The sequence below is a fragment of the Meleagris gallopavo genome, chromosome 23 (genome assembly GCF_905368555.1).
Source record: "Meleagris gallopavo chromosome 23, MGAL_WU_HG_1.1, whole genome shotgun sequence".
NCBI classification, from domain to species: domain Eukaryota; kingdom Metazoa; phylum Chordata; class Aves; order Galliformes; family Phasianidae; genus Meleagris; species Meleagris gallopavo.
The window spans coordinates 3,579,019-3,605,394 of NC_139426.1; the positions used below are offsets into that span (position 1 = coordinate 3,579,019).

Here is a 26,376-nt window from a genome sequence, read left to right on the forward strand (position 1 = left end):
GAGGGCGTGGTCAGTAGGAAAGGGGGCGGGGCCACCCGCAGCTGTAGGCACCGACTGCGGCCGGGCGCTGACCTGCAGGAGCGTCCTTTGAAGCCGTCCCTGCAGTGCCAGATGTCCCCGCGAACTCCCTCCTTCCCTCTCGCTGTCCCGGGCAGTGCGGCAGGGCTGAGGAGCACCGCTCCGGTTGTGCCGCATCAGACAAATCGCGTTCATGTTAAGCCAGGCGAGTGGCCGCTTTCCCGGAGTGCTCCACTAAGACTGTAAAGACACTGCAAAATTCAAACTCAAGCTTATCCAGCAAACGCAGAACCTGCTATCTTCCAAGACCCTCCCGCTTGTTCCAGCACTACCGGAGGCCCTATCTTAAGTCTCGGCACAGACCAAAGCAGAGTAACAGCACAGTGACCAGGGAGGAAATAGGAGTAACTGAAGACGAACCACGAATGTGGCTCTGTTCTGTCACCCAGCTGCATTTCCCTTCCCTGCTGAGCTGAACAGCAGTGCTGCTTCCCTCTAATTCCCACCAGTGAGGACAGCAAGCACACAAAGCCTTTTTATCTAAGTGTTATTTACTAAAAGGCGTCTGTTTTCTGCTTGGTATTTAACTTAATTGCATAAAAACAGTCACAGCAAGAAATAGGTGGCACTTCCTTTAACAGCTTGCTACTTAATGACATCAAAGCTCGATGCCACTGAAATCCATACCCCACTGCCAGTTAATGAAGGTCTTAACATGAAAGCCTATGCAAAGAGCAAACCCAAGCTGCTGACAGGAACAGAAATGGTGCAAATACATTGGGATCTGAGATCACTAGCAGATACCCACAGCACAGCAGGCAGTAATGATAATTAATTATTTAAGAAAAGAACACAGGAGCACCAGCATAAGCTGAAAAAATATGCAGAAGCATCGCTCTGGGATCCTCCAGTTGGATTACTGTTAATTAGCACAGTACACGAGTCTGAGGGAAATTTCCAAGAGCATCTTATGGCAGCGTACGATTAAGCCATCATCTGTATCTTTGCTATACTATCAATTTTCTTCCTGTTAGCATCATGGACAAAACACAATTTCACAATAAAGTACTGTTTGGCTTTCCTATCCTAGTTTAATTCTAATTTAGCTGGCTGACTGTAAACAGCATAATGCAATCTTATATAGCATCAGTGTAACACATTGCATTAATTTTTGCAGACAGAGATGCTATTTAGCTCCTTCTACCCTTCAAGAGTTTTGCTTTCTTAAAACAACTGACTTTAGATCAGCTTCTGACTCACCTTCTTTTGCTACCAACAAGCTTATTGCAAAAGTTCGGCTTTCAAGCAAGGTCACATCTTGTCATTTTACAGTCACTTTTACTGTCAAAGAATACGATGGATGCTCCATCCTCCTAACTCTGACAAAGATTTAGTAGAACACTGTTCATAGAATCACAGAATCGTTCCATTTGGAAGGGACTTTTAAAAATCATCTAGTTCTACTTCCCTGCAATGAACAGGGACATCTACAGCTACATCAGGTTGCTCAATCTGGTCCAGCCTGGCCTTCATGTTCCCTAGGAACACATGGATCTTCATAAAATAAACAGAAGATGCAAGTGCACTGCATCGTCTTAACCATCGTCACCCCACTTGCTGGGAACAAAACAGCTCATCAGTAGGGTCAGTTTTCCTTGTATTGTACAACTGTTGGATATTACGTCATGAAAATCTAACAGATTAATTGGACTTTTCTTTTCAATATCTTCTAATCACTTTCTCTATTTAATGAGGCTGATGTTAGTTCTAATAAGCCACAACTTCACAAACCCTTCTCCCTTGAATCTCCGCTTGAGTTAGAAAAAATACTTTCTACGCACTCTTTCTCTGATCTCCAATTCTCTTAATCAGCTCTGAAATTCATTTAGGATTCCTTCACAGTACAGCTGCTTCCAGCCTCCAAGTTCCTCCGCATTTGTTGGCATCTCTCTCTCATTAAGGGCCTGCAGCAGCATCTGTACACACAAGCCTTGCTTTCATTATTCATCTGACTTAACCATGCAACAGTAATGAAAACTGCATTGCTCTCAAAGATGCGTATGGTACCAAACAAGGGAATTGTTTTTAATTTGAAATCTTTTCTTCTTTTGGTAAACTTTTATGCTTCAGACTTAGGCTGACAATTCCTGTCTGTCCAAATCATCCTGATGCAGAAACAGTTTGGCAGTTCCTGAAGCAGCTCCACCCTCACTCACGTTTTTTCACACATGGTACTCTGTAGGGGCAGAAGGAGGTCCACAGCAGTAGGTTGAAATTCCCATGGCATCCCAGGTAATTAAATAAATAGTTAAGCTGCCTGAGTTGTCATATTTAATGTTCAAGGAGGCACAATCACAGATTTTAAAGGCATGAACAAAAAAGCCCCTTAATGTAAAAAAGAAAAAAAACAAAGAGGCTAGAACTTAAATCTCCTTGTTAATCCGGGTTTCAACTGTACAGTGCAAAACCTTCTCAGCTCTATGCTTTATTCCAGACCAGAACTACTTCCCCATTATACTTAGTACTTACAAAGTTGCAAAGTACATTTTTATATGATAACATTACAGAGCTTAATTTCAGGCTCCCTCTTACAAGGATATTAAATGAATAAACAAAAGAGAAGATTTTTAACATTAACACTTTGTTGCACTGGATTTTGCAGGTGGCTCTGCCTGGGGGTTTTCAATACATCTGTGATTATTACTGACCCATTTTTGGAGGCACGCTGAAAACACAATCTTAAACATTACCAAGCAGCAAACTATTATGACAAGAAAGAAACACCCATGATCAGAACTTGATTGTAAATACATCTATCGTCAACATCTATCCAAGACATTAAAATGTGTTAAACTACAGCAGACATTTCAGTGCATGATCAAGAAATACCACGTGTATATTTATATCCTAAATATAACCTTTTGTCTTCGTTTTGTCTTGTAAGACCTCATTTCAGAGAGATTTATTTATTCTGAAACATTACTTATTCTGAACACGTACTGACAGACACTTCAGGCCTTCCTCCTCAGATGCTCCAACCACCAGCGGCTCCCATGTGACTGAGGTGGGAAACTTGGATATTTAGAAGCTGTGGGTGAGAAAACTTGGCCAATATCCACTAACCCTCCCTCTGGTGCGAAAACACAACAGAACTTTGGACAGCAAGGCAAGGTGGCACGCGTTCCACAACTCCTGCAGCAAAACACTGCTAGGAGCACTTCTACTCTTCTCTCACATGTAGCTAAGCAGAGCGAACTGACAAAAGAGTTTACTCTGTAAAACAAAAGACTTATCTGAACTTGGGAAGCATGATTTAAAAAACAACTGCAGTAGGGAATCGAAAAGGATGCCTGCAGGCTGACTTTCAGATGTTCACAATGTAAAACCTCTATTTGTCCTTTTCCAGTATGGCCTGTATAGAAAAAAAATAAAGGAATATGTTTTAATTTGGTTCCCATTCCTGCTACTAATGATATAGCCTTCAACGCCTGGTAGGGTGTAATTAATACAAACGTTACATCATTAATAGGGAATTGTCTATCAAAATGAACTTAATTTTAACAGGAAAGGTAACCTGATAAACTAATAAGGGATTTCTTAAAGGAAAAATACAAGATCCTTTAAGACAAAGGTAATTGTTACTTCTCCATTTAAGATCAAAGAAGGAAGGAGTACAAGGAGACAAAAACAGATCATTTGAAGCTTCAGTTTGCTCTCTAACACTTTTTTCTTTTTTTCTTTTTTTTAAGCTTAGTACAACCTCTAGATTCACCCTATAGAGAAAAAAGATGAAAAAAGGGATGTTATACACAGCCCAAAAGAACTCTGGGCAACTTTGCTGAATGTGTTTAAAGCTACTGAACTTCACAATTTTTATTTCAGAAGTAAAATGATAAACAAAAAACAAAGCACTTTTAATCTTCAAAGTAATGTATGATCAATGCAGCTTCACAGCACTTGATTGTCAAGTATCATAATCTGTATTTTACTCTGGGAGGAAAAGATGCATAGAGAATAAGTGATCTGCCCGGGTCTAATGAAAACAAGGATGGAACTCAAACATCACAAGCTTGTACGTTAAACCACAAAAATCACACTTCCACCTAGAAGCTTTTCTTTTGTTACCAATTTTTATTTGAGCAAATGATTATTATAATAAATAGAACACTTTTTTTTTTTTTTTTCCAGCCCCTGGAGAAACATCAGATACACTGATGGAGGTACATCTCAGGATTATTTGGCTGTATCTTCAGTATAGCACACCAATTACTTTTCTACACCTCTGACATTCATCTAAACACTTCAAGCAGGTTACCTTAAAGAACTATCTGCTAGGGCCAACATATAAATAGCTTCATACTGGCAACACCTTCCTGGTTAAATTACATTTATAGCCAAACACCCCACTGGAAATAACCAGCCTCTGGGTTAGAGCTGTGCTTTCTGGAAGGGAAGTTTGACTGGGTAAACTGAATCTTTCAATACCCTTGGTCTTTCCTCTGCCTCATCTTTGCCCATCTAAATCACAAAGGATCTTTTCAAGAGGAGAAGCAGCACAACATTAAGATGATATTGAGTCAAAGATCAGTTTAATGATAACTCTACAACTGCCTGCAGTACGGGAAGTTTGAAGAAAAAGAAAAAGCTGAAATGTTTGCAAATCAATTTTAAAAGTTTTGTCTAGAAATGTACACCTCCCTAAAACTGCAAGGAAAGATTTCCATTTAATTGTACAGTAAACTTATTGTGATCTAGGGGATTGCTGAGAGATTTCATTTAAATGTTAATGCTGCCAGCAGTTTGGGAGAGGGAAAAGAGTTACTTAGCACCAGTAATGAGCAGAAAAAAAAGAAGGCAGCTACAGTCCCCATGGACTGTTTTGTTTTTAATAACTTTATAGACTGTCTAATAACATCTTTAGTAAGCTGTTCTCAGCTATAAAGCTGCAGTCAGCCTTTGTCAGAGAAGATAATGCTGCCCCAGACAGGAAAACAATTCTGATATGATGCACAAAAGACCTCCATCTAAACAGAAGTTTCTTAAAAAACAGAAATAGAAAATCCGTTAGTTCAAGAGGCAAATTATGCAGCCCATGCTGTGTATTCTTTCACTTCTGAAAGACTAGATTTCAAAATGTTATCTATTTTAGCAAAAGTATTCTAAAACTCCCATTTTCTGGTTTATTTTACTCCAGGTCCTAACTTACGATTAGACAAACTTATTTACAATGTACTCATTCCCTGTAAATGCCATCTAAATTAAGACTGATCATGTTAATTTTCTGTTTATAGTTCATGTTACCCACTGATTCTAAGTGACAGACATTGCAGTGGGCCATTGAAATTTAAGACTTTATTCATTCCACTTGCTTTAATGGCAGTTCTCACTGAGGCTCAGGGGCTTGCAGAAAAGCCTGAGATACTCACACAGTAGTTCCACTATATTGACAGGATTCCCCAGAACAGCAGGTCACCTTCATCCTTATAGATCCCACCTATATCCTTTTCTCTAGCTAGTGGTAGGATAGAATAAGAAGGAGAACAAGTATGAAATTCAATTAAGAAACATCTTGTTGTTTTTCCTGATATAATTAGATCAGTACCTGAATGTATGCCAACGGTAAAGCAAACTTGAAATGCAAACTACAAAACCTAAAAAATCTGAGGCTTCCAGTGAGCTCAACTAATTCAGAACTAACAAGTCCGGAATGACAATGTGAAGGTGCCAGTACAGCAAGAAAAAGATATTTCACACTGATTTCACAAAGAAATATGAAACATAGTTTCTCAAAAAGTCAAACACAGATCTAAAGTCTCAAGTAGTATTCTCCACAATCAGAGCTAAAAATATGACCAGATTTTAAATCCTCCTACGCTCTGAAATGATTCAGGATTCTAACCTCCCTGTGGAGGCAGTGAGTGACCTTCCCCTCTGCGCAGCAGCACCACCTGATAATTAGACAGCTACACTTGCACCAATTATGTAATGAGACCTTTCTCCCTTTTTTTTTTTTTTTTTTTTTTAAACTTGTTTCTACTTCGTTGCTATTCTGTGCTACCTCAGAAATCCTGGGAAGTAACGGTAGCACGCAGTTCTATACCCAGAACTCAAGTAAGAGGTCAACAGAAAGGGCTTTCTCATTGCCATTTCCTAGCAATGCCCTGTCATTTCAATAGACGAGGTTAAATTACTCCAGAAATCTCCCCACAGGGCTTCCATTGTTTGTCAATCACGGCCAGGATACAATGGCATTCATTCATGTGCACAGCAAACAAGTAGACAAGGGCCAACCATCAGCATACAGTCTCATTTTGGTTCTTCTGCAAACAGTTTGTAGAAAGATGGCATTTCAAATAAACCACGTCAAATTTTAAAATATGCAAATTCCTAGTGTATAATAATTAGTAGGGAGCCTGAATAAAATTTAAGAGTTTGAGAGCAATTACAATTACAATACAACTTATTCTTTAGGACTGTTCCTGAAAAAGATCGCCTGCTACAACAATATGCAAAAAGAGTATGTTTTAATAGTTAGAGAAATACAGAAAATAGAGAAATTCAGAAAAGTTGAAAATAGCTGATTCTTTTCAAAGACAGTCATAAGAAGGTTGTTTTCAGAGTACCACTTAGCATTTAACCTCAGAACTTATGTTACTGAGGGGTACACAGACACCAATGTTCCAAAGTGCACTTTAAGGCTGCTTACTTCATATCTTCTGGTTAAGAACCCAAGAGGCTTAAGGTTTGTTGATGAGTTGTTAGTTTTTTGCAACATCTTAAAAATAGAAAAAAAAACAACTATTACAATATGACCAAAGTCCAATTCTGCTGACAACAGGAGAGACTCAAGTCTCACACACCTCTTCACTGCTTTGCCTTCTCTACTTCAAAGTTTGCTAGAGCGAAGACTTTGTCTCCTGATCCTTTGAGAGGAAAAAAACATTTTTATTAGTATTAGTAGAAATGGTATTTTAGAGAATTTCCTTATAAACAAATAAAGCAAAACATCCAAGATCAAAAGAAATCAAACCTACATTTTGAAAACTAGAACACTTGAGCTCATTTAAAGAAAAAAAAAAAAAAAAAAAGGAGACATGCTGGATTTGACAGGTCTGAAGCTAGCTATGCAGAGAGCTTCTAATGAAGTACCCTTTTGAACAAAGGGATTCCCACCTTGCCTGCACTCTCAGAAAGAAGAGTACTGAGAGTTAGGTCAGAAAACCAGTTCATTTGTACCCTGACCTACTCTGGCACATTCCTGCCAGTTATAGTTCTTTCATCACAACTCTAACTGTACTAATAGAATGAACTGCCATGCTTATTTAATGTATAATGTAAGTGAACTTTTGGTCTTGTCAACATGATTAGAGTTAAGACAATCACAGCAAGAAGAGTGCTTTAAACTATATTTTGACAGTGTGCCAGTAACTGCAGAATTCTCTGCATCAAGTAGAGAAAAAGGCTCTCCTGAAGAGTAATTAAAAGTATTGTTATTTAATTCTGAGAGCGATATTGTCTGCTTGAGAGAGAGCATTTAAGCCTTCAGCATTAGGGAAACATTCAGCATTCTATGGCCAGCTGTTACTTGGTTTATTTGCTGCATAGCTGTTCCCTCATTGACAGTGTATCACAGTTTCATTGTTAATAAAATAGAAAAGTGTACATCAAAAATTACTGGCATCAATCTTTTGCTTGTATTTTCCTTTTAATAGAGAATCACTGGCATTTATATCTGTTGCTGTTCAAAGAGGCAATGCAGTCAGGATTTATGAGAATGAAAACTCACCAAGGTCAGAAGAGACTTTCTCAAACTGGCTCAGGGCTGCACCTGCATTTGCTGACAAGAAGGTTTCATCCTCTTGTGTCAGCTAAATGAAAAAAAGGCCATAACTGTGAACTTGCTATCTTACCTGTGCATATTCCCACCATCTATAAATATGAAATACAACAGATTACAGGGGCTATCAATTTGCAGCTTCATCTAATAGTAAAAGCCAAAGTAAAAATGCAAGTTATTGTCCCTACCACTGAATTTCTTCCTCAACACTGTCTGTCAGCCACACAAGGGCAGCATACACATACCACTAAGTCTCAGGACCTCCAGTGATCATTTTTGATTCAATGGTCACCATGCACCTCTGTACCACAACTATGCAAAGGCTGTTAATTACTTTTTTTGTCAAGTGATCCATACAGTAAAGAGTTAAGATCTTAATGTGCTTTGTATCACCTACCAGTGAGAGCAAAAACAGCCGCTGCTAGCTTTGACCACATTAACAGTCAGTGACCTAGAAAATGGTCTCTTCCTTACAGTGCTGTGAACCATCAGTGACATTTACACATGTAGATTCTGCTTTTATGTTTATGCTCTGATGTCTTCGTGACAGGTGCCCATAAAATATTTATAATAATGAAGCAATAATCTACATCTGGAAGGTGCAGATATTCTATGTTAAAATTTGCTCATTTGAATAGCCTCAGATAAATATTCTGACTAAATTAAAGCAGAATTAAACATGTAAAGCCATTCATAGTTATTATATCAGTTTCATACTTAAGAATAGAGGCCACAGTAGACCACCAGGTTAGAACTGGGGAAAAAGTATTCGTTTCCTACCTTAGCTATGTTTTGTAAGCAAGCATCTATTACACTGTGCAGATAAACATGTATCTATCAACTATTTTTTTTTTAAACCTTCAGAACAGAAATATTCTTACAGGCAGACCTGTGTGAAGTAGGCTACTGACCATTTTAAGAGATAAAGAGACTGTCAAAGCATAACATAGAGGCGCATGTGAGGTGACCCAAGGAACTCATAACAGGAGGGTTAGATATCTTCATATATTTTAGGTAGCAGTTTTAGTTAGCCTTTCTAATTATTGCCAAATTATTTTTTTTCCACTAACAATCTAGCAATAAAAATATCCATAGTGAAAACATTTGCTAATGTACTCCCTTGATCTTTTCCATTACATTTCCTCATTTCCTAACTAGGAAAATATAGCAGAGATACCAGCAACCCATTTCCTTCATATACCTTTAACAAGAAGAAACAACTTCTCTTCCTCCCTCTAGTGGTAAAAGAAAAAAGAACAATCAAAAAACGAAAAACAACCTGGGATTGTTCTGCACACTGATGTACTTACTGGGGGATCACAAGGTTTACCACCTATTTCTCAAAGTTATTTATCTTACATCAAGAAATAGGTATTACCAATAATACAGAATTAAGTTAGAGCTTAAAGTATGTCAGGAGCATTAGATAGCTCCTCCCAGGTTGAGAGGTGGTAGTTAGCTAATAACAACTTGTATTGCAGCCTCCTCATGTATTGGCACCTTGCACCAGCTTCTATGTGATCCACTCACATGGCCTGACAATGACAGCTTCTTAAATTTGTCTCATATAAATGTATGATACTATTTGACATATGTTTAGTACAAGTGCTTCAGGATGGTTACTGCCACACTTGACGATCATTAAAAAAGTTGTAATTTCTTATTTTAGTTCTTTAAAATCAATCTGCAGTATATAAATGTCTATTCACCAGCTAGCTATCATACCAACACTTTACCTTCTCACCAAGCTTCCTGAGAGCAGTCAGGATTTCAACTTTCTGTTGTGTGTACAGGTCTCGTCCCAACTTCCCGACCATTAGGTCTCGGTCCATCTGTATACCAAGGGAAAAAAATACTTTAAGCTTCCCATTAATTCCAATCTCTTCTTGCAAACATTACAGATTGAAGCATCTAGTTCAAATGAACAGTTTTTACAGTAAAACAGAAGCAGTCACCTCTGCCAACTTTGTCCTCAATTGCCTTGGTTGTTTCTTTGCAAACATTCTAATTACTTCTGGAGTTTTAAATGCTTGGCTGATGGCTGCCTGTATTGCCTGCAAGGAAAAGAAGAAAAATGACCAGAACTAATAGCAATCATAATCTATAGCTGCATGATAAGATTAATGAAGGCTGGAAAGCATCATTAATATCCTCTGAATCATTTGATGAGAGCTTTTCTTTGTTTGTATAACCATAGAACTGAGATGACAAAAACAAAACATTTGTGCAGGCTTTAAAAAAATCCACTAATTGGTGCAATCATTCTGAGAACATGATATGAAACTTATAATTAGAATCTAGGTCTTAATTAAACTCCCAACATCTTCCTGATATTAACATAACACAAGTGGATGTGCTACGCTATCTTTAGAGGTTTTAATGCCCACACTGATGACTACAGTTCTTCCAAGGGTAAGCAGAACGTAATTGATGGTGCCAATCTCCTGCTGCCATTCAAACTCCTCTAAGAAATGTCAGAGCTATTATATTAAATCTCACAACGTGTTTGGACAAATCATGATGTCTCTAGAAATAAAAACTTAAAACATTTGGCTCAGAAGAAACAAATCATGCTTTCATTAAACACTTGAAAAGACAAGATGGATCAGAAGTTTGCAAGTCAGAATAAAAAAGATCACTAAGGAACTTAAATTAGAGTCACTTCTACAGCCTTTGCATTTGGACTTGGATCAATCTCTGAAATGCAAACCAGTAACATGAACACAGGAAATGTTATCTTCACCCTTAGCAAACAGGCACGAACTCTCCACATACAGTCCTGGATTTTCCTTCACATCTTTTATATTATTAAATATGTTTTTCTAATATTCAGGCCTTGCTGTTTCCCACGTTTTTTCCTCTCCAATAGTAGGTTTCCCATGTGCCTGTCTAGATATTACAGAAGACCATCTATATCTACTGTTTCACTGAGTCCAGACAGAATTCAACCTAGTTTTAGGTAACACACAGGGTAGACAGACCTGAATGAGAATCAGACTCACCAATTGCATGCCGCTGAGCTCATCCACCAACGTCATATCGCCAGACATAATCTTCTTCAGTGAGTCATTGATCTCACTCAGCTGTTCTAGAGTTTCTTTCTTGGTTTCTTCATACTCATCTGCATCTAGCTCCTCTCTAAAGAGGATCCAACAAGACATGTTAATTCATAGAATTAAATCTGAGTTGTAACATGGAGACAAGCACATAAAGATGCACCATGAAGCACGCTTCCTCATACATAAAAATTCACAACCAAAGCACCTGTAATCATAAGACAAAGCAATATGGACACAAAAGTAATTAACTGCTATTAAAAAAGCATATAAGTTAAAAAATTCCACTGAAATACAACATTTCAAAGATAACATTAATAATTATTTTTGCCCCAGTGTCCTGGTTTCAGCTGGAACAGAGTTGATTTTCTTCATAGTTTGGTACAATGCTTTTCCACCAGGCAACAGAATGACCTTAATAAGAAAATCTTTTAAAGTCACATTGACTACCTGACACCTTATAATTAGAAAAATAGAGCCACTGCGAAACACAAACCAAATGCTAGACTTATGAAAGGTGCAGTTCTCATCTGCCAACAAATTCAGAAAAATATTCACCTTTAAAAGGAAAGCATCCACTATTATTACCTGCATTCCTCCAGATCTTGAAGCTGCTGCATTAGTCTGTCCAACTGCTCTTCCAAGTTTTGTTTCAGTTTACTGGTCTCTGTTGTTCCTCTTGAAGCCATTGCCAAGTTTCATAAGAAAATTTTAAGTTGTTACATAACAATCCTAGAAGAAATAATATTTTATTGCTGTGGATCAAGAGCTTGAGAGGGGTTTTAAAACAATTCCAGTATCAACATATAAGACCTCAATGATGGAATATCTAGTAAAAGCACTTTGAGACACCAACAATGGAAATACAGAAATGTTAGGCTGTTGGTTTGTTTGGTTATTTTTTTTGTAGAAAAAGTCATAGTCCAGATAATAACTCAAACAGCCATAGCACATGGAAACATCTGTGAAACCAATTACCAAATACTGATATCCTCATGTCCTTTATACACAACAACAGGCTCTTACTAAATCTTTCAGGTTGGAGAAGTCCCTTAAGATCATCACATCCAACCACCAATCTGATACTACTCCATCCACCAGAAATCCATGCCCCTAAGCCTCCTGTTCATACATCTCTTCAAAACCTCTGTGCTGTGTGACTCTGCACTGCCCTGGGCAGCCGGCACCAGCACCTAACCACCCTTATCCTTCCTGGTGTCACTAAACCTCCCCTCGTGCAACTCGAGGCCATCGCTTCACATCCCATTCAACCTCTTTATCTTCTCTTCAACTGCCCCTCAGGGAACCATTCAAGAAACAATAATCCAGACTGAGCTTTCTGAACCGCGCAAACACCTTAAATAAAATCATCACCCGTAGAAAACTAGAGCACTCTAGGGGAAATTCCTGCTGCCTCGGCTGTTCAATAGGCCGCAGCAGACGACCCAAACGGCATGCTCGGCAACACCTCGCTTCCAGCCCGGCCGAGCGGCACGTCCTTCGCTTAGCAGCAGCGGCTCGCGCAAACCGCACGAGGAAACACGATCCTCCCGCTGTCACGGCACGGCAGAGATAACGGAAGGACTGGGGGAGGAGACAGGAACGGACGGAACAGAAGCGCAGCTCGCCACCCGAGGCCCATCTGCGGCTCTCATCCTCCTCAACGCTCCGCCGGTGCCGGAGGTGAGGTAACGCCGGCCCAGCACGCGGTTCCCAAGCTCGGCCCGCCCCACCGCGCACCGCCGACCCCGCAGCCTCACCTGGGGCAGGCCGGCGCCGCCGGGACCGCGGGGAAAGGCGCCGCGGCGGAGCGGAGCGGCTTCCGGCGCACCCGGCCAATCGGAGCGCGGCGCGGCGCGGCCCGAGGGCGCGGGGCTGGCGGGGTGAGGCCGGGCCGGGAGGGGCTGCGCCGGGGCCGCGCTTTGGCAGCCTCCGCTGTCGTGGGAGGAGACTGCAGGGACGGAGCCGCAGCTGGGGCGCCTAGTAGAAAGTTAACGCAAACGGAGACCGATATTCTGTAAGTACGTAAAATACGTAAACGTATTAAACGTTTGCCTCTAAAATACAAAAATCGGTCAACGTGTGCTCACCGCTACCTGCTTGTCCTTGGATGGAAACGGGTTTCAGAGCTGGGCCAAGCTCTGCCGTGGGCACGGCCTGCTGGATTGCACTGTGGTGCAGCTAAGTACCGTCACGGCTGTGAGCAGCACAGCTATTAGCGGTGGCATCCCGTATGAGCATGGTGGGCCTATATATAAACATGTAAGGACAGGATCATGTGCATCACAGAGCACCTCTTCCCCCTTATGAAGATGGGAATACAATCCAGGCTGTCCTACGCGTACTTAAAAATGGACTGACAGCAGTTGTGCTTTGTTTTTTCTTGAGTCTGTACAGAGAGGCACCAACATTAATATTTGGCACGAGGGAATATTGCCAGCAGTCTCACACCCAGCTGTTCATTTTGCCATAGCGCGTGCATACAGAGCTCTTCCCAAAGTCAGAGCTGTACCAAGGTCACTTTGTGCAGAGCAGATCCCAACTGTGAAGGTGCTGTGCAGGTTCTAAGGGTGACAAAGCAGCAGTGGGAGTCACAGCAATACCTCTGTCCTGCGCTCTGTTCTCCACAACCACACAAGGTTGTTTTCTGTGCAAATAGTCTTCAACAGAGTGTGCCAGTGCAGATGAGGAAACAATATGTACAAGCGGTAACACTCCCATCTTCAATGCAGACACACAAGGTGCTACAAGGTGTCCGTATGTGAATTAATGGCTACCTGCTTCTAAGGAGTGTGAAAAAGTATGAAAAAGGATATTAGATAACACCAGAAAAGGCACAATACATTTCCATCTTAAAATCTTCCATTATTTTTGCCCTTGCTCTCTTTTTTTTTTTTTTTGAACAGAAAATCAATCCTTTTCCAGTTTGCAGGAGTCACTTTTTTTAGAAAGGGGACCTTTCTGCATTACAAAGACGAGTTCAGCTCCTTCCCTTGCCTGTTCCCATGGTAATTCTTGTAGCCGAGGCTAGACTCTATTCCTACTTACACTGAGCCCTACAAACGCTGAACTACTCTGCAGCATTAAAGAATATTTTAAAAGTTTGTGAAACTCCTGAAAGCATAGAGAAGTCCTAAAACTTGCAAAATGTACCTCATAACATGCCTTGCAAGAATTCCTTCTATTCAAGGGCTATTTGAAGTTAGGAGACAGAAGCTGTTTGAAGATTTAGCTGTGATGAGATCTCAACACCGTGGGGGGAAGCGAGCATCTCTGTCTCTTTGTAAAGGAGGCTGAATGTGAGGCTGACCTTGGGATTTTTCCAGGCATTGATATTACTGTAAAAATAAGAGCAGACTATTCAGCACCCAACACAGATGTCTCAAACATCTCACAAATAGCAACAGCAGAAGGACAGCCCATAATATATTCCAGTTTTCATTTTCTTTCATTTGCTTGCCCTGCAGTTGGGGGCTTTAATGATCTCTCTTCATTTGTTTGTTTATTTTGTTGCTATTTTTTATGAGCTGTCCATTGTCACTGAGCTTCCTGAAAATGCCTCCTCCTTTTGCATGTAGGAGGGACACACAACTGTTAAGATAACATACAAGGCAAATCCAGCTTCACACGTCTATTACTTATGTTTTTCCTCCTAGCATGCTCATTTCTGTCAATATCTTTTACTTCTGAAGTGCAACAGAAAAATTCTTTCTGCAACGTGAAGTCTCTGTTGTCACATCATTTTACCCAGGGATTGCCAGAAAGAAAGGTGAGCTTAATTTGTTAAAAGATGGATAACGTGGTATCACATGAGCAATCACAGGCCAGATGCTAACAGAAAGAAAACACAGTCTTCAATCTGATCTTTAAATCATCTTCACATGATAGAAATAACTACTTTGTAATCTCCTTCTTGCAGTAACCAGGCTGGTAACTAGAACCAACCTTCTGCACTTGGCGCTGTAGCCACGAGGAATGGCAATGGAAGATCCTGACAGGAAGACAGAAGTAGTGCTGCTGGCCTGTGGGTCCTTCAATCCCATTACCAACATGCATCTGAGGCTATTTGAGCTGGCTAAAGACTATCTCCATGAGACAGGTAGGATGGTAATTGATATCATTTAAAATAGCTCTCTACTGAGATACTTACACAGCTATTTTTGGAAAACTAATTAAGTATTGAAGCTACTGAGTGTATATCATTCCTACTAAATGCTGTAGGCTAAATACATGAATGAACATTCTCATGTGTTTGCTGCCTTTTTCTAATTGTAATGAGCTAAGGCACAGGTTCTTTGATTTTTCTTTCTGGAATTAGAAAGGCACAAGTAGATGTCATTAAATATATATTTCCCAAATTTCTTATTTAATTGTGCCACCTCATACAGTGGCAGAAATATATAGTACTTTTCCACTGGGCTGCTTATAGGATCTGTCACTGGTGCTCTGAGAGACTACAGTGATTAATGTGTTTGTAATGGCTTACATACAATACTCTGGAAATAACATCTGCTCACACATTTTTTGTGTTCTTGTGTGATGGGATGATGTGTTTTGTTTTTTTTCCCCCCCCCCCAACAGGAAAATACAAAGTAATCAAAGGAATAATTTCACCAGTAGGTGATGCATATAAGAAGAAGGGTCTGATCAGTGCTGATCACCGAGTAACTATGGCAAAATTAGCCACCAACAGCTCAGATTGGGTGGAAGTTGATGACTGGGAAAGCAGCCAGAGTGAGTGGTTGGAAACAGTAAAAGTTTTAAGGTACTTTTCTGCAAATCCTAAAAATCTTAAGAACCAACAGAAGGATAAGGAATGGTGTTAGCTGTAGACGTTAGAGTGATAGCAGGCTACCCCCAAACCATACTGAACAGACTCACTGAAGTAAAAAGCACTACTTATATAAATATTGTAAACAAAGGATTGCACCATTAGTCTAAAAGATACACAGAATGAGCCCATGAACAATTTGTATGTTTATATGTATTTTCTTAGGATCTATTCAGTTTTTGTACCGAAAATATATTCTTGAGGAAAGAAAAGAGACTAGAATAGGGTGTACATAAGCTATGCAAGTTTCTCTCACTTGAGTCTGTGTTACACTGCCCATTTGTGTATGTAAAGGCTGGCATTAAGATCAGTTTACAGTAACATTTTCTTACATTTTACTTTTTTACTCTTTCAGTCATTGTTACATTCACTGAGGTTCTTCTCAAAATGAACTTCAGTTTAAATAAACCCTGCAGTCATTGTTTGACATCTTTACACTTGCACCATCTTACAAGCCAGCTCTCACAACTCCCTCTTCCAGCAGCTCCCTTCTTGGATGGGTTTCTGTGGAGGTACTACAAGAGGAAGTGGTGAAAGGTCATTTAGTAGGCTGTATTTAGAATACTCTTCCCTGTATTCTTCTGTATCTAAAATACCCGTGTTTTGCAGGCACCATCATGAAAAGCTTTCATCCCCTGATACTACCATTAGTCTGCAGAATGCTTTACCTTTAACAAAGCCAGGACGGAAGAGGAAACAAGAACCAAATAGGCACGACCCCATTAAGAAGAAAAATCAGAGTCCAGATGGAAAAAGTTAAGTCTGTTTGCAAATTGAATGCTTAACAGTAGTTGCTATTTCAAAGGAGCTGTGCAGATGAGTAATTTTTCTTTCCATGCTAGTTCTTGTTGCTGATTTCACTGAAGAAGGTTATTCACCAAGATCCCATAGCATACAGCAGTAGGCTTTGCAACAAGAAGACTGTAAGAATAAAATACATCAGACAAAAAAATATTCAAGTTAATGGAAATTTAGCTGGAAAAAGTCAGAGCTATCCATTTCTTCTATACAACTTTGCTATACTCCAACTACAGCTAGAATTTTAGAATGTAAACTATAAATGATCCAAGAAAGGAAAATAGTAAACCTCAAAATTCAGGATGCATCTGGGTAGAGGGTCATTTTATGGGTTTCTGTAACCTTTTTCTCTTCTGCTCAGAAAAATTATATATTAAAAGGTACTAACTGTAAGTTATATGCTCTGGATCTTTTTTATTTCATTCCATTGTCTCATCTTAACCAAGACAAGAGAGGTAACCTAGATATTAAGTGTCCCCATCACATTAGCTGAAGTCTGGCTACCTGAAGTATACCGTTTCTTACTTATTTCTCTGCCTTAAGATGTCCCACAGGTTAAACTGCTTTGTGGAAGTGACGTGCTGGAATCCTTTGGGATCCCCAATCTGTGGAAGTTGGAGGACATCACTGAAATTATACAAAATTATGGCCTTGTATGCATCAGTAGGGCTGGAAACAGCATTCAGAAATTCATCTATGAATCTGATATTTTGTGGAAATATAAGAACAACATTCATCTCGTGGAAGAATGGATCACAAATGACATTTCATCCACCAAAATCAGGAGAGCACTGCGGAGAGGACAGAGCATTCGTTACCTGGTGCCTGACGTGGTGCGGGCGTACATAGAGAAAAATGATCTGTACAGTCTAGAGAGCGAAGACAGGAATGCTGGGGTTACCTTGGCTCCTTTACAGAAAAATGCAAGTGATTCTAAGAACTAGCAGGCACTTTACAGATAATTTGCTTTCTGGTGTGAAAAGATAATTGCCCAGTATACGAGGATGGTTTTTTTTGTTTGTTTGTTTTTTTAAATCAATAGCAAGCAAATTGTATGGCTTCAGTAGATGTGTAGCTGCTGACAAGGTTTGGTTTGTTTAACATGGGGGCCTATATAATCTTTATTTCATAAAATTCAATAAGATTTTCACATCTAGATACAGTGTCACAGTTCAGTGAACTAAATACAAGGATTTACCATAGTGTATGAGAATTACAAATATGAACAAAGCAAGTGTTCTGATTTAGCTCAGACTACTCTGACTGAAAATAGGAAACAACTCAGTGTTATAAGTAGCAAAGCCATCTTACTTTGCAATACACTACTTCTGAGAGTAAATCTGCAATAATTTTTTTTTTTTTTTTTTTTTTTTAAACTGCTCACACATGATGCAACTTAAAGAAATTATTTGGCTGCATCCTGTGGAAGGAAGAAATTACTGCTGGGTGCTAGCTATACCGTGCTTTCAGTCGCTTGCCTTTCAAATATGAAGCCTGTTTGTTTGCTGTCATGCAATTTGCACCCCAAATGCCTCATGCTTTAGTTTTTCATTCACGTTTCCAGAGCTCTAGATTAAGTTCAGCAGTATTTCTCATGTGAGAATACACCTACTTCAAAAACTGGTTTATAGCCATTGATTTAATGTATATAAGTTAATAACAGCATAATTGCAGATTCTCATATCATTCTCCTTTTATTTCCAATAACAACTGAGTCTTTACTTTTAAGCCAAACAGAGAGATAGAATTGTTTGCTGCTACTGGAATTGAGAAGAAATAGTTGGATGGTAGGAACATATATAAGCAAAATGGTTTTCTTTGCTGGAAACCTGATTTCGAATATTACAAAATATTGTCTCTATTATATCAGTATAAACTAGAGAGGCACTATGAATGCCATGGCAATTGACTCGTACTTCCCTTTCTTTGCTGCCATCCCCTTTTTTTTTTTTTTTTTTTTTTTTTTTTTTAAGATTATGTGCCTGACTAGAAGTGTCAAGATGCTATCAGGTCAACAGCTTTCTCACAGTACCTCTCCACAGCAAATCTGTTCGCATTTTTCAGATTCACAAAGCCAACAGAATGAGAGATTCTGAGATGTGCAGGGCTCCTATAGAAGAGGAGTCAACACTTCAGTGGGAAGAGCTGTAGTCTGCAGTGCAGCCAGGATCAGGGATGCACACCTGGAGCCTCACATAATATTTTGCAGTTACCACAGAGCAGAACCCGTTCTTCCAGATTCAGCCTGCATAAGTGGCCATTACGGAGAACATACAAGGAGATCAAAACCGAATCAGAACTAAGCAGGTCATCTGTAACTGTATGGTGACATAAGATAGCTGCAAGGATTCTTTTTTTTCCCCCCCCCCCCGGGTGATTCCTGCATTAAAAGTGCTCATTCCCCTGGAGCTTAGGCAAGCTTACACTGTCTTTTGATAAGGAGGCTGGGTTCATGCATAATCAATGGTAGTAATGGTACTGAAGGACATGTTAAGCACCTCTGTCATGCTTCAGCAATCAAAATGCCATTGAAGATTGAATTTAAACTATATTATTGATGGTTCATGGAAAAGAACAAGATCTGTATTTCTTTTCTGTCTGCCGTCTCCGTGGCAGATAAGAGCAAAGAACAAGATTTAATTTAATTACTCAACTCAGTGTGTTTCTGAATAAACAGAGCAGATCTATTGAGTGGGAAAGCACCCTATTTATGTGGTCACTTTTCAGCATAAAAAAATGTGCTTTAGGTTTACTCTTGTAAATAATGACACTGGTGTGTATGGGTATACTTTGTGCAACTCTAGAGAAACTGCATATTTAAAAGTAATAATAATAATTTAATGCTTCATGAAGCACTGATTAGCAGACACTTCTATTTCACCGCATTTTCATGTAGTTACACATGATGGTTTTTTTTTTCAATAAAATAAACTGCATGTAATATGCTAGTTTTAGTCATTAACCAAATATGATGTCTGTTGATTGCATGACTTTTAAGTGGGAAGAACCTTGTCAGTAGAGTTTTTTCCATACAAAACGAACGTTGTTCAAAAATTGCAATGAATATAGATCTTATGTTTTACCAGCCAGATCCAGAAACCTCCATTACAACACTGGAAGTACAGACAGTACTGGAAGACAGACAGTACACACACAGAGAATTTACTGTTCTAATCAGTTCTGAATAGCAGCATGTAGTTAGTGAAGCATCATAATCCAGAGTGATAAAGAGGTAAAACTTCCAAGAGTGGACTTTATCTAGAGAGAATCTATATTCTTCAAAATGTAAAGTTGGTGAATAATGCAGTTCATTGAACTTCTTTATAGAAGTTACAACATATTCATAGATGTTCTGTAAAATAAATTGCTTTCTTTTCTTGTTTTAGTTTTATACATTATTGCATTTGATTCTGTGGTAGTAAGAGAACAGAGGGCTCATATCACACATTCAGATTGAATTATTTTACAAACACTACAACAGCAATAGGAGCACTTTATCTGCTTCTGAATTGTGTTAGATGCTCAGTGCTGCACAGCAATTAAGATAAAAATGAAAAATGAGTCTTGACATGAAAAACAGGAGAATTTGTAAGGGAAGGATAACTGAACCATCACAGGACAGTAGGTAGCTCTTACAAAAGTTCCACAGCCGGCTCCTTGGATTACACTTGAAATAGTATTGCTAGGACCCTCAATAAGTCTTAGTCTGAAATTCTACACTGATGTAATGTTTCTTTCTGTAAATCCTGGCAATCTGCAGAATCTTAGTTTTGAACTACAACTTTAATCCAGATTTCTACAGAGGATTTATCCAAGTACGGATTTCTCTTTTCTTGGAAGAGACAGTAGCACACCATAGAGCTCTTCAAGTATCACAACTTCGTAGTAACAAGCTGTGGGTGAAATGTTACTATCTGAGTCCAGGAAGAGTGTTCATTTGCATTCCTCTGTGCCAGTCCTAGTTAAGTATATGCTGGAGAACAATATCCATCTGCAAACAGGAAAGAAGCTTTGACGTCTTCATTTCCTACCCACGTGATTCTGTGTCGTACAGGTGAAACTTTGCTCCAGAAATGTAGCTAAAGTTCAGTGAAACAATCTTCACTGCAAAATATTATCCTTTTACTCAGACTACCCTGAATAGATAGAAGTAGCAGCTCCGAGTTTTCACATTCAGACTCAAAACAGCGAGTTCTCTTTGAGGAAATACAATCATTCAGTTTAGAAGGGACCTTAAAGGCAATCTACTTCCAACCCCCTTGCCATGGGCAGGCACACATCCAACTAGTTCAGGCTGCTCAGAGCCACATTCAACCCAGCCTTGAGTATTTCTGGGGACGAGATATCCACGGCTTCTCTGGGCAGCACCTTGCAGTGCTTCAACTCCCCACAGTGAAGAAAATTCACTATATCTTTCTCATATTTAATCAAAATTTACCCTCTAGCCTAAAGCCATTACCCTTTGTCCTATAACTACATGCCCTTGTAAAAAGTCTCTCACAAGCTCTCTTGTAGGCTCCCCTTTCAGTTCTGGAAGGATGCTATATCACCTCTTCAGATTCTTTTCTTCAGGTTAAAGAAATGCAACTCTCCTCTAGAAAACTCACGGATACAGCTGTAGAATTGTGAACAGACCTCAGGCCTCTAGATCTGTCATTTCAGCCTTAGTTGTTACATAAGCTTCCTGTCTGGTAAAGTACCTGAGAAAACAGAATTTTGCATTCATTCTGCACATTCTGCCTGAGTCTGGGTCTTGGTTCAGATAGAACATAAGTAACAGAAGAAGCCAGAACATCAACAGCTAAACTGTGGCACAGAGTTTTATGAAGGGTCACATCAAAGAATAACGTGCAAATAAGATTTGCCTTCCACCTTTCCTGTTACAGCTGCCCACTATTCACTACAGACACAAACCAATGAGATATACTGATTACTTCTATTGCTCTGAAGTACAGCTTTAAGATTTACTGATACAGCCCCATGGGTAGATCTCCTTTCAAAAAAAAAAAAATAAAAAAATCTAGATTTCAAATCATAAACCCTCAGACTGAATGTGCACACAAGAAATTTTAGGAATGACAAATTGTGTCCATGATACCTTTTAAAAGATACAAAATAGACAGAAACTGTTTAAATCAGTTTTCGGTTTGTGCTGTGACTCTTGAGTTAATAACATTTGCTCCATACAAAGATTTCGGAAACTGTGAACTTTTCCCTCCAACGCAGGCAGTGCTCATTTACAAATATTCCCTTTCCTATTGGCTCAGCAGCAGTACCCCTCCCCTCCACCATCAGTGCTCTCAGACACAATCCCACCCACGGTCTCTCATATAAGGCCTGGTTGGAAATCTGTTTCTTAACTTCTGCTTTTGGACAGGGGTTGACTGTTACTCCTTCTCACAGCCTAGCAATGCCTGTGGATTTCAGTGGAACCTGGAACCTTGTCAGTAATGACAACTTTGAAGGCTACATGACAGCTTTAGGTAGGTGAAAAGACCTAATCCTATTCTTCTCTCTTCCCCTGTGAGGGGCCTCCTGCATTTTAATTGTTTGAATTCTTCTAAAACCCAGATATTGATGATTTCTCCCCGCCTCCCCCCCTAAAATATAGTAGAAGGATATTTGCTAGCTGATTAATGACACAGCATTAGCTATCAGTTCAGCCTGTCACCCAGGTATCCTTGCAGCCTTCAGGGATGTAACAGGTACCAGGCTGGGACAAGTACAACTTTCATACACCTTCTTTCAGAGATAGGGAAGAGCTCTCTGTCAACCGACCTTCTTTTGCTTTTCAGGACAGACTTACAGAAACTGCCTCACAAGAAACCATGCCACGTCATTCCTTTCCTCTTTAGGGATAATGAAAGACCATTAACTGTTATTCCTTGTAGCTAATAAGTAGGGAGTTCTTGGCGTCTGGGTGTATGGGAAGAGACCAAATGTTCAAGAACATGCCTTAACTGCGGAACATAGCACCGCTGGGGGAGTGGAAATAAAAACAAGAACAACAAAACCAAATTTGCATAGCAGTAAGTCAAACCATCCCTAAGAAATGCTTCTGGAAGCAATACAGGTAAATCCCAGCTGTTGGAACACCCAGTGAGCAGTACAACTCTCACTGGCTTTTTTCTTCTGTCAAAGGTATTGACTTTGCAACACGCAAAATAGCAAAAATGCTGAAGCCTCAGAAGGTGATCAAACAGGATGGTGATTCATTTTCCATCCATACCACAAGCACGTTCAGAGACTACATGCTCCAATTTAAAATTGGTGAAGAATTTGAAGAAGACAATAAAGGCTTGGATAACAGAAAATGCAAGGTAAGACTGAATAATTCAAAAATCAATGTGCTCTTACACAAGGAAGATGCTGTAGTTAGCCTTGTTATCTGGATTTAAATTGTTTCAATAATACTATTTTTAACACAGTGTAGATGCAAGAGCCTGAGTTAGTGATTAGAAGTTCCACATTCCCTCAGCAACAGTATTTAATTTAGGTACATTTTATCAAGGAAGAAAGGATACTGTCTACTAGACATTTCAGAACTGAGGTAACACAAACACTTGGTTTCTTTTTAACAGAGCCTGGTTACCTGGGATGATGACAAACTTATCTGTGTCCAGGCTGGGGAGAAGAAGAACAGGGGCTGGACTCACTGGCTCGAAGGAGATGACCTCCATTTGGTATTTGATTTACTTCAGAACTGTCTCTAGGTGACAAAAAATGTAACCTGTATTGTAGTCATAATGTGCAAATTGTCTTCCACCTCAATAATACACGGAATAGTACATAAGGAACACGTTTTGCTTTCAGCTAGTTTAGCTGAATCCAGAATTGTAGGGGTTGAAAAGGACCTCTAGAGATCACCAAGTTCAACCCACAATATAATTTACCTGTTTCATTCTTATTCATCTTGCACAGCCAAATGCAGAATGTTAAGCATAACTTAGCACAGCAGCTCAGTGATGGTCAGTGGGCATAGCAAAATATGTCTTCTCCTTTGGAGACTGTTCCTTTGGTTACTATGTATGGTTTTTTGTTTGTTTTTGTAGGAGCTTCGTTGTGAGAATCAAATATGTAAGCAAGTATTCAAGAGAGCTTAAATATCAGCATTGGTTCCAACATGGAAAGACAGCTATACACAGGAGGTCATGCGTTCAGGTGTCCAGTGATAACTGAAAATACAAAACCCGATTTCCTTCTAAATAAACAATCTGTTTCTGTCTCAGGAAATACTATTGGTTGTTAGCAGTGTTAAAGACCTGATTTTTACTAATAAACACCACAAAACATCTTAAGTACCTGTCTTCTGAATGTGTTTTTGAGAGGGGGGAAAATCCCAAATTGTAAGCGATGTGGTGCTTTGTGGTTAACTAGTCACCTAGATCAAAACAAGAACCATTCCCACTTACATAAGGGCATGACAAGATCAAACAAAACAGGAAGTACAGTTTAAACTTGTGTAACTCTAGGAATGGTAAAAAGTTAAGATTCCCACCAAGGATGTAACTTTACTATTAAAATGCTTCTTTCCTTACACGGATACACACTGGTACTTCGGGAGCAGTTAACTGCTCCCACTAACTCTCAAATGAGTAATGCAAAGCCTTGCTTTGCTTTCCAAACAATGAAGTTCAGCTTACCACAGGAAGTCAGTCAGTGACCACATTCCCCGATAACAAAGATAGGTCTGAGCAATCACATAAGTTTCAGTTTGTGAAATAATTTGATGCTATCAGCACATATAGAAAGTAGAAAATAACACTGCTCCTGGTGAGGCTTATTCGCGTGCATTTGTTCCATTTTCTAGCATACTTTCCTATGCAACAATTCACAAGGTCAAAAACAATAAGAATTAACTCATGTAAATAAGTGGCCAGATCAACATGTGAAATGAGCTGCTACATCCCCTGGGTAACACTAACAGCACACAGGTCCTATCGCTGAAGTTTAATCTAAATTATTGAGCTTCAGATTTAATTACGATTCTGTTTTTCACAGGAACTCAACTTATCCTCAACCCTTTCAGAGATAAGTAGTACAACTCATTATTTAGGTATCTCTTCCTCACTGTCAGCTCTGTTGAAGCTGGGAAAACTTTTAATTAGATCAATATCCCAGATAACTACCAGAGGACTCGAAATGTGCCTTCCAAAACATGAAGAAAAGTCCTAGTACACCTTAGGAGTCAGGACAGGGACATTTGGAGGACTGGGTGCAAAACATGGAATATATTTAATGAATTCCAATGGTGCATTCGCTTTGGAACTGAGTGCTGGTTCTATTTGGTTGGAAGCAAGATTTATGATACCACAGAATTTAATATAAACAACGCTTTCATACAGCAAACATGCTCTGTCACCTCTACCACCAACATATTGTAGCAGTCATAGACTTTGCTACTCCATTAGATGGCACCACTGCAACAGAATGCATTTTCATTTGAAGTGTAGTGAAACCCACCAGCAATACTTCAAGTATTAAATATTGCAGATGTGTGCAAGTCACAAAGCTTAAAATCATGTATTCCAATCATCTGTGCATGAGAAGCATCAAGAGGTTGTGACAGCCTTAAGAAATCTGTTAGTACAAAGAGAGACAACAAGTAGAAATCAGAGAAATATAATCTTCAACTCATGTGACTATAAATATTACATTTTGGTAGTAAGGCTACTATAGAGAAGGCTTTACTATTAAAAATGTAGAAGAGGTGCTATCAATTACATTCCTTTTTTTACATTGCTATCTTCCTACTTCAAATGGATGATTTGAAAGCAGGCAATGCTACGCCCAGCTCACTGGAGGATGATTTGTAGTTGCTGAGGAAGAGACAAGGAGCCAGTGACAGAACTGCTCACAGTAAATTAACTAAATTCACACACTTAAAAAAAAAAAATACAAGTTAACCATCTTGAAATGCCAAGTGAAAGAAATGAGGGAACAGTCCTGTGTTCTGTAACTGAGGAAGAAAGGAGACAGTAAGGTAACTTCTGCCAAGAAACTAAACCAGGATCCCCACAGCTCCAGAATTGAAAGACAGGAACAGAACTCACCAGGGAGACACTGGGTTTTATTACAAAGTGTTTCAGCTCCATTATCTCACCACAGCTTTAATAGTGAAACCCTTCCAGCAACCATCTGTTGCATTTTGCAGGCAGCACCAGTGCTGAGGATGTGACTTTAAGATGTGTTCTCTGCACAGAGCAGATGGGTGAAGGGCTCTGTGCTCCTTCTGGACCTTACAGCCACAACAGACAGAGGAAATTCAAAAGAATAGTTGAGACTCACACTCCATAGAACGCTTCTTTTAAGTACATGTGGAAGAAATGACACACGGGTGGTATATGGAGATGCAAGGAGACACCTTTACACCACTAATGTTGCTGAGTTTTACTCATAAGTATATACCTAAATTTCTAAGACACATAATTGGGGGTAGTTCCCTAACAACCCCCCCACCTGTATTCCATAGCAGCAGCCATCCTCAGAAAAAGAAAAAGGAAGAGAAAGAAAGGAATATTTTACACATAAGTATCACTTCGAGGCATAACGAGAGGACGCGATGCAGAAAAGCTTGTGCTGTTTCACAGGAAGAAAACAAAATACCTCAGGTTCAAAGGAGCCGGGCAGGAGTACGGAAACGGGCTCCATCCCTCCGTGGTAACGACGAGGTAAAGCCCACGGCATCTTTGAAGAGAAGCGGGCAGGCACGTACAGACCCACTCGGCGCCTCGACAACTGGCACACCAATACTCCCACCTCCAGGCGGGCGATGAGCGATCCTCTCACGGCTTCCCGCCCTTACGGCCACCCCCGTTGCCATGGCGCCCCCAAGC

General features: G+C 39.7%; 3 protein-coding genes across 7 annotated transcripts; 2 read left to right on the forward strand and 1 right to left on the reverse strand.

The window, feature by feature from the left end:
* Positions 1–2,335: 2,335 nt before the first annotated feature.
* LZIC (leucine zipper and CTNNBIP1 domain containing) lies at positions 2,336–26,356 on the reverse strand. Of its 5 annotated transcripts, none has more exons than XM_085242357.1 (8): positions 12,672–12,805; positions 11,500–11,643; positions 10,858–10,993; positions 9,811–9,909; positions 9,592–9,687; positions 7,805–7,886; positions 6,879–6,941; positions 2,336–3,430 (listed from the first exon to the last, which is right to left on the reverse strand). In XM_085242357.1, the coding sequence occupies exons 2-7, from the start codon at positions 11,598–11,600 to the stop codon at positions 6,883–6,885; spliced, it is 573 nt and encodes a 190-aa protein (XP_085098483.1). In that variant the 5' UTR covers positions 11,601–11,643; positions 12,672–12,805; the 3' UTR covers positions 2,336–3,430; positions 6,879–6,882. The 5 variants fall into 5 exon arrangements, with proteins under 5 accessions (XP_085098483.1, XP_085098482.1, XP_085098481.1 ...); XM_085242356.1 differs by lacking the exon at positions 2,336–3,430 and adding an exon at positions 6,526–6,793; XM_085242355.1 differs by lacking the exons at positions 2,336–3,430; positions 12,672–12,805 and adding an exon at positions 26,147–26,356 and having other exon boundaries at positions 6,526–6,941.
* NMNAT1 (nicotinamide nucleotide adenylyltransferase 1) lies at positions 12,787–19,507 on the forward strand. Its single transcript, XM_085242353.1, has 5 exons — positions 12,787–12,928; positions 14,831–15,010; positions 15,493–15,676; positions 16,352–16,497; positions 17,084–19,507. The coding sequence occupies exons 2-5, from the start codon at positions 14,887–14,889 to the stop codon at positions 17,482–17,484; spliced, it is 855 nt and encodes a 284-aa protein (XP_085098479.1). The 5' UTR covers positions 12,787–12,928; positions 14,831–14,886; the 3' UTR covers positions 17,485–19,507.
* On the forward strand, positions 20,289–23,825 carry RBP7 (retinol binding protein 7). Its single transcript, XM_010722747.4, has 4 exons — positions 20,289–22,023; positions 22,682–22,860; positions 23,122–23,223; positions 23,593–23,825. Exons 1-4 carry the CDS (start codon positions 21,951–21,953, stop codon positions 23,641–23,643), a joined length of 405 nt encoding a protein of 134 aa, XP_010721049.1. The 5' UTR covers positions 20,289–21,950; the 3' UTR covers positions 23,644–23,825.
* Positions 26,357–26,376: the final 20 nt, after the last annotated feature.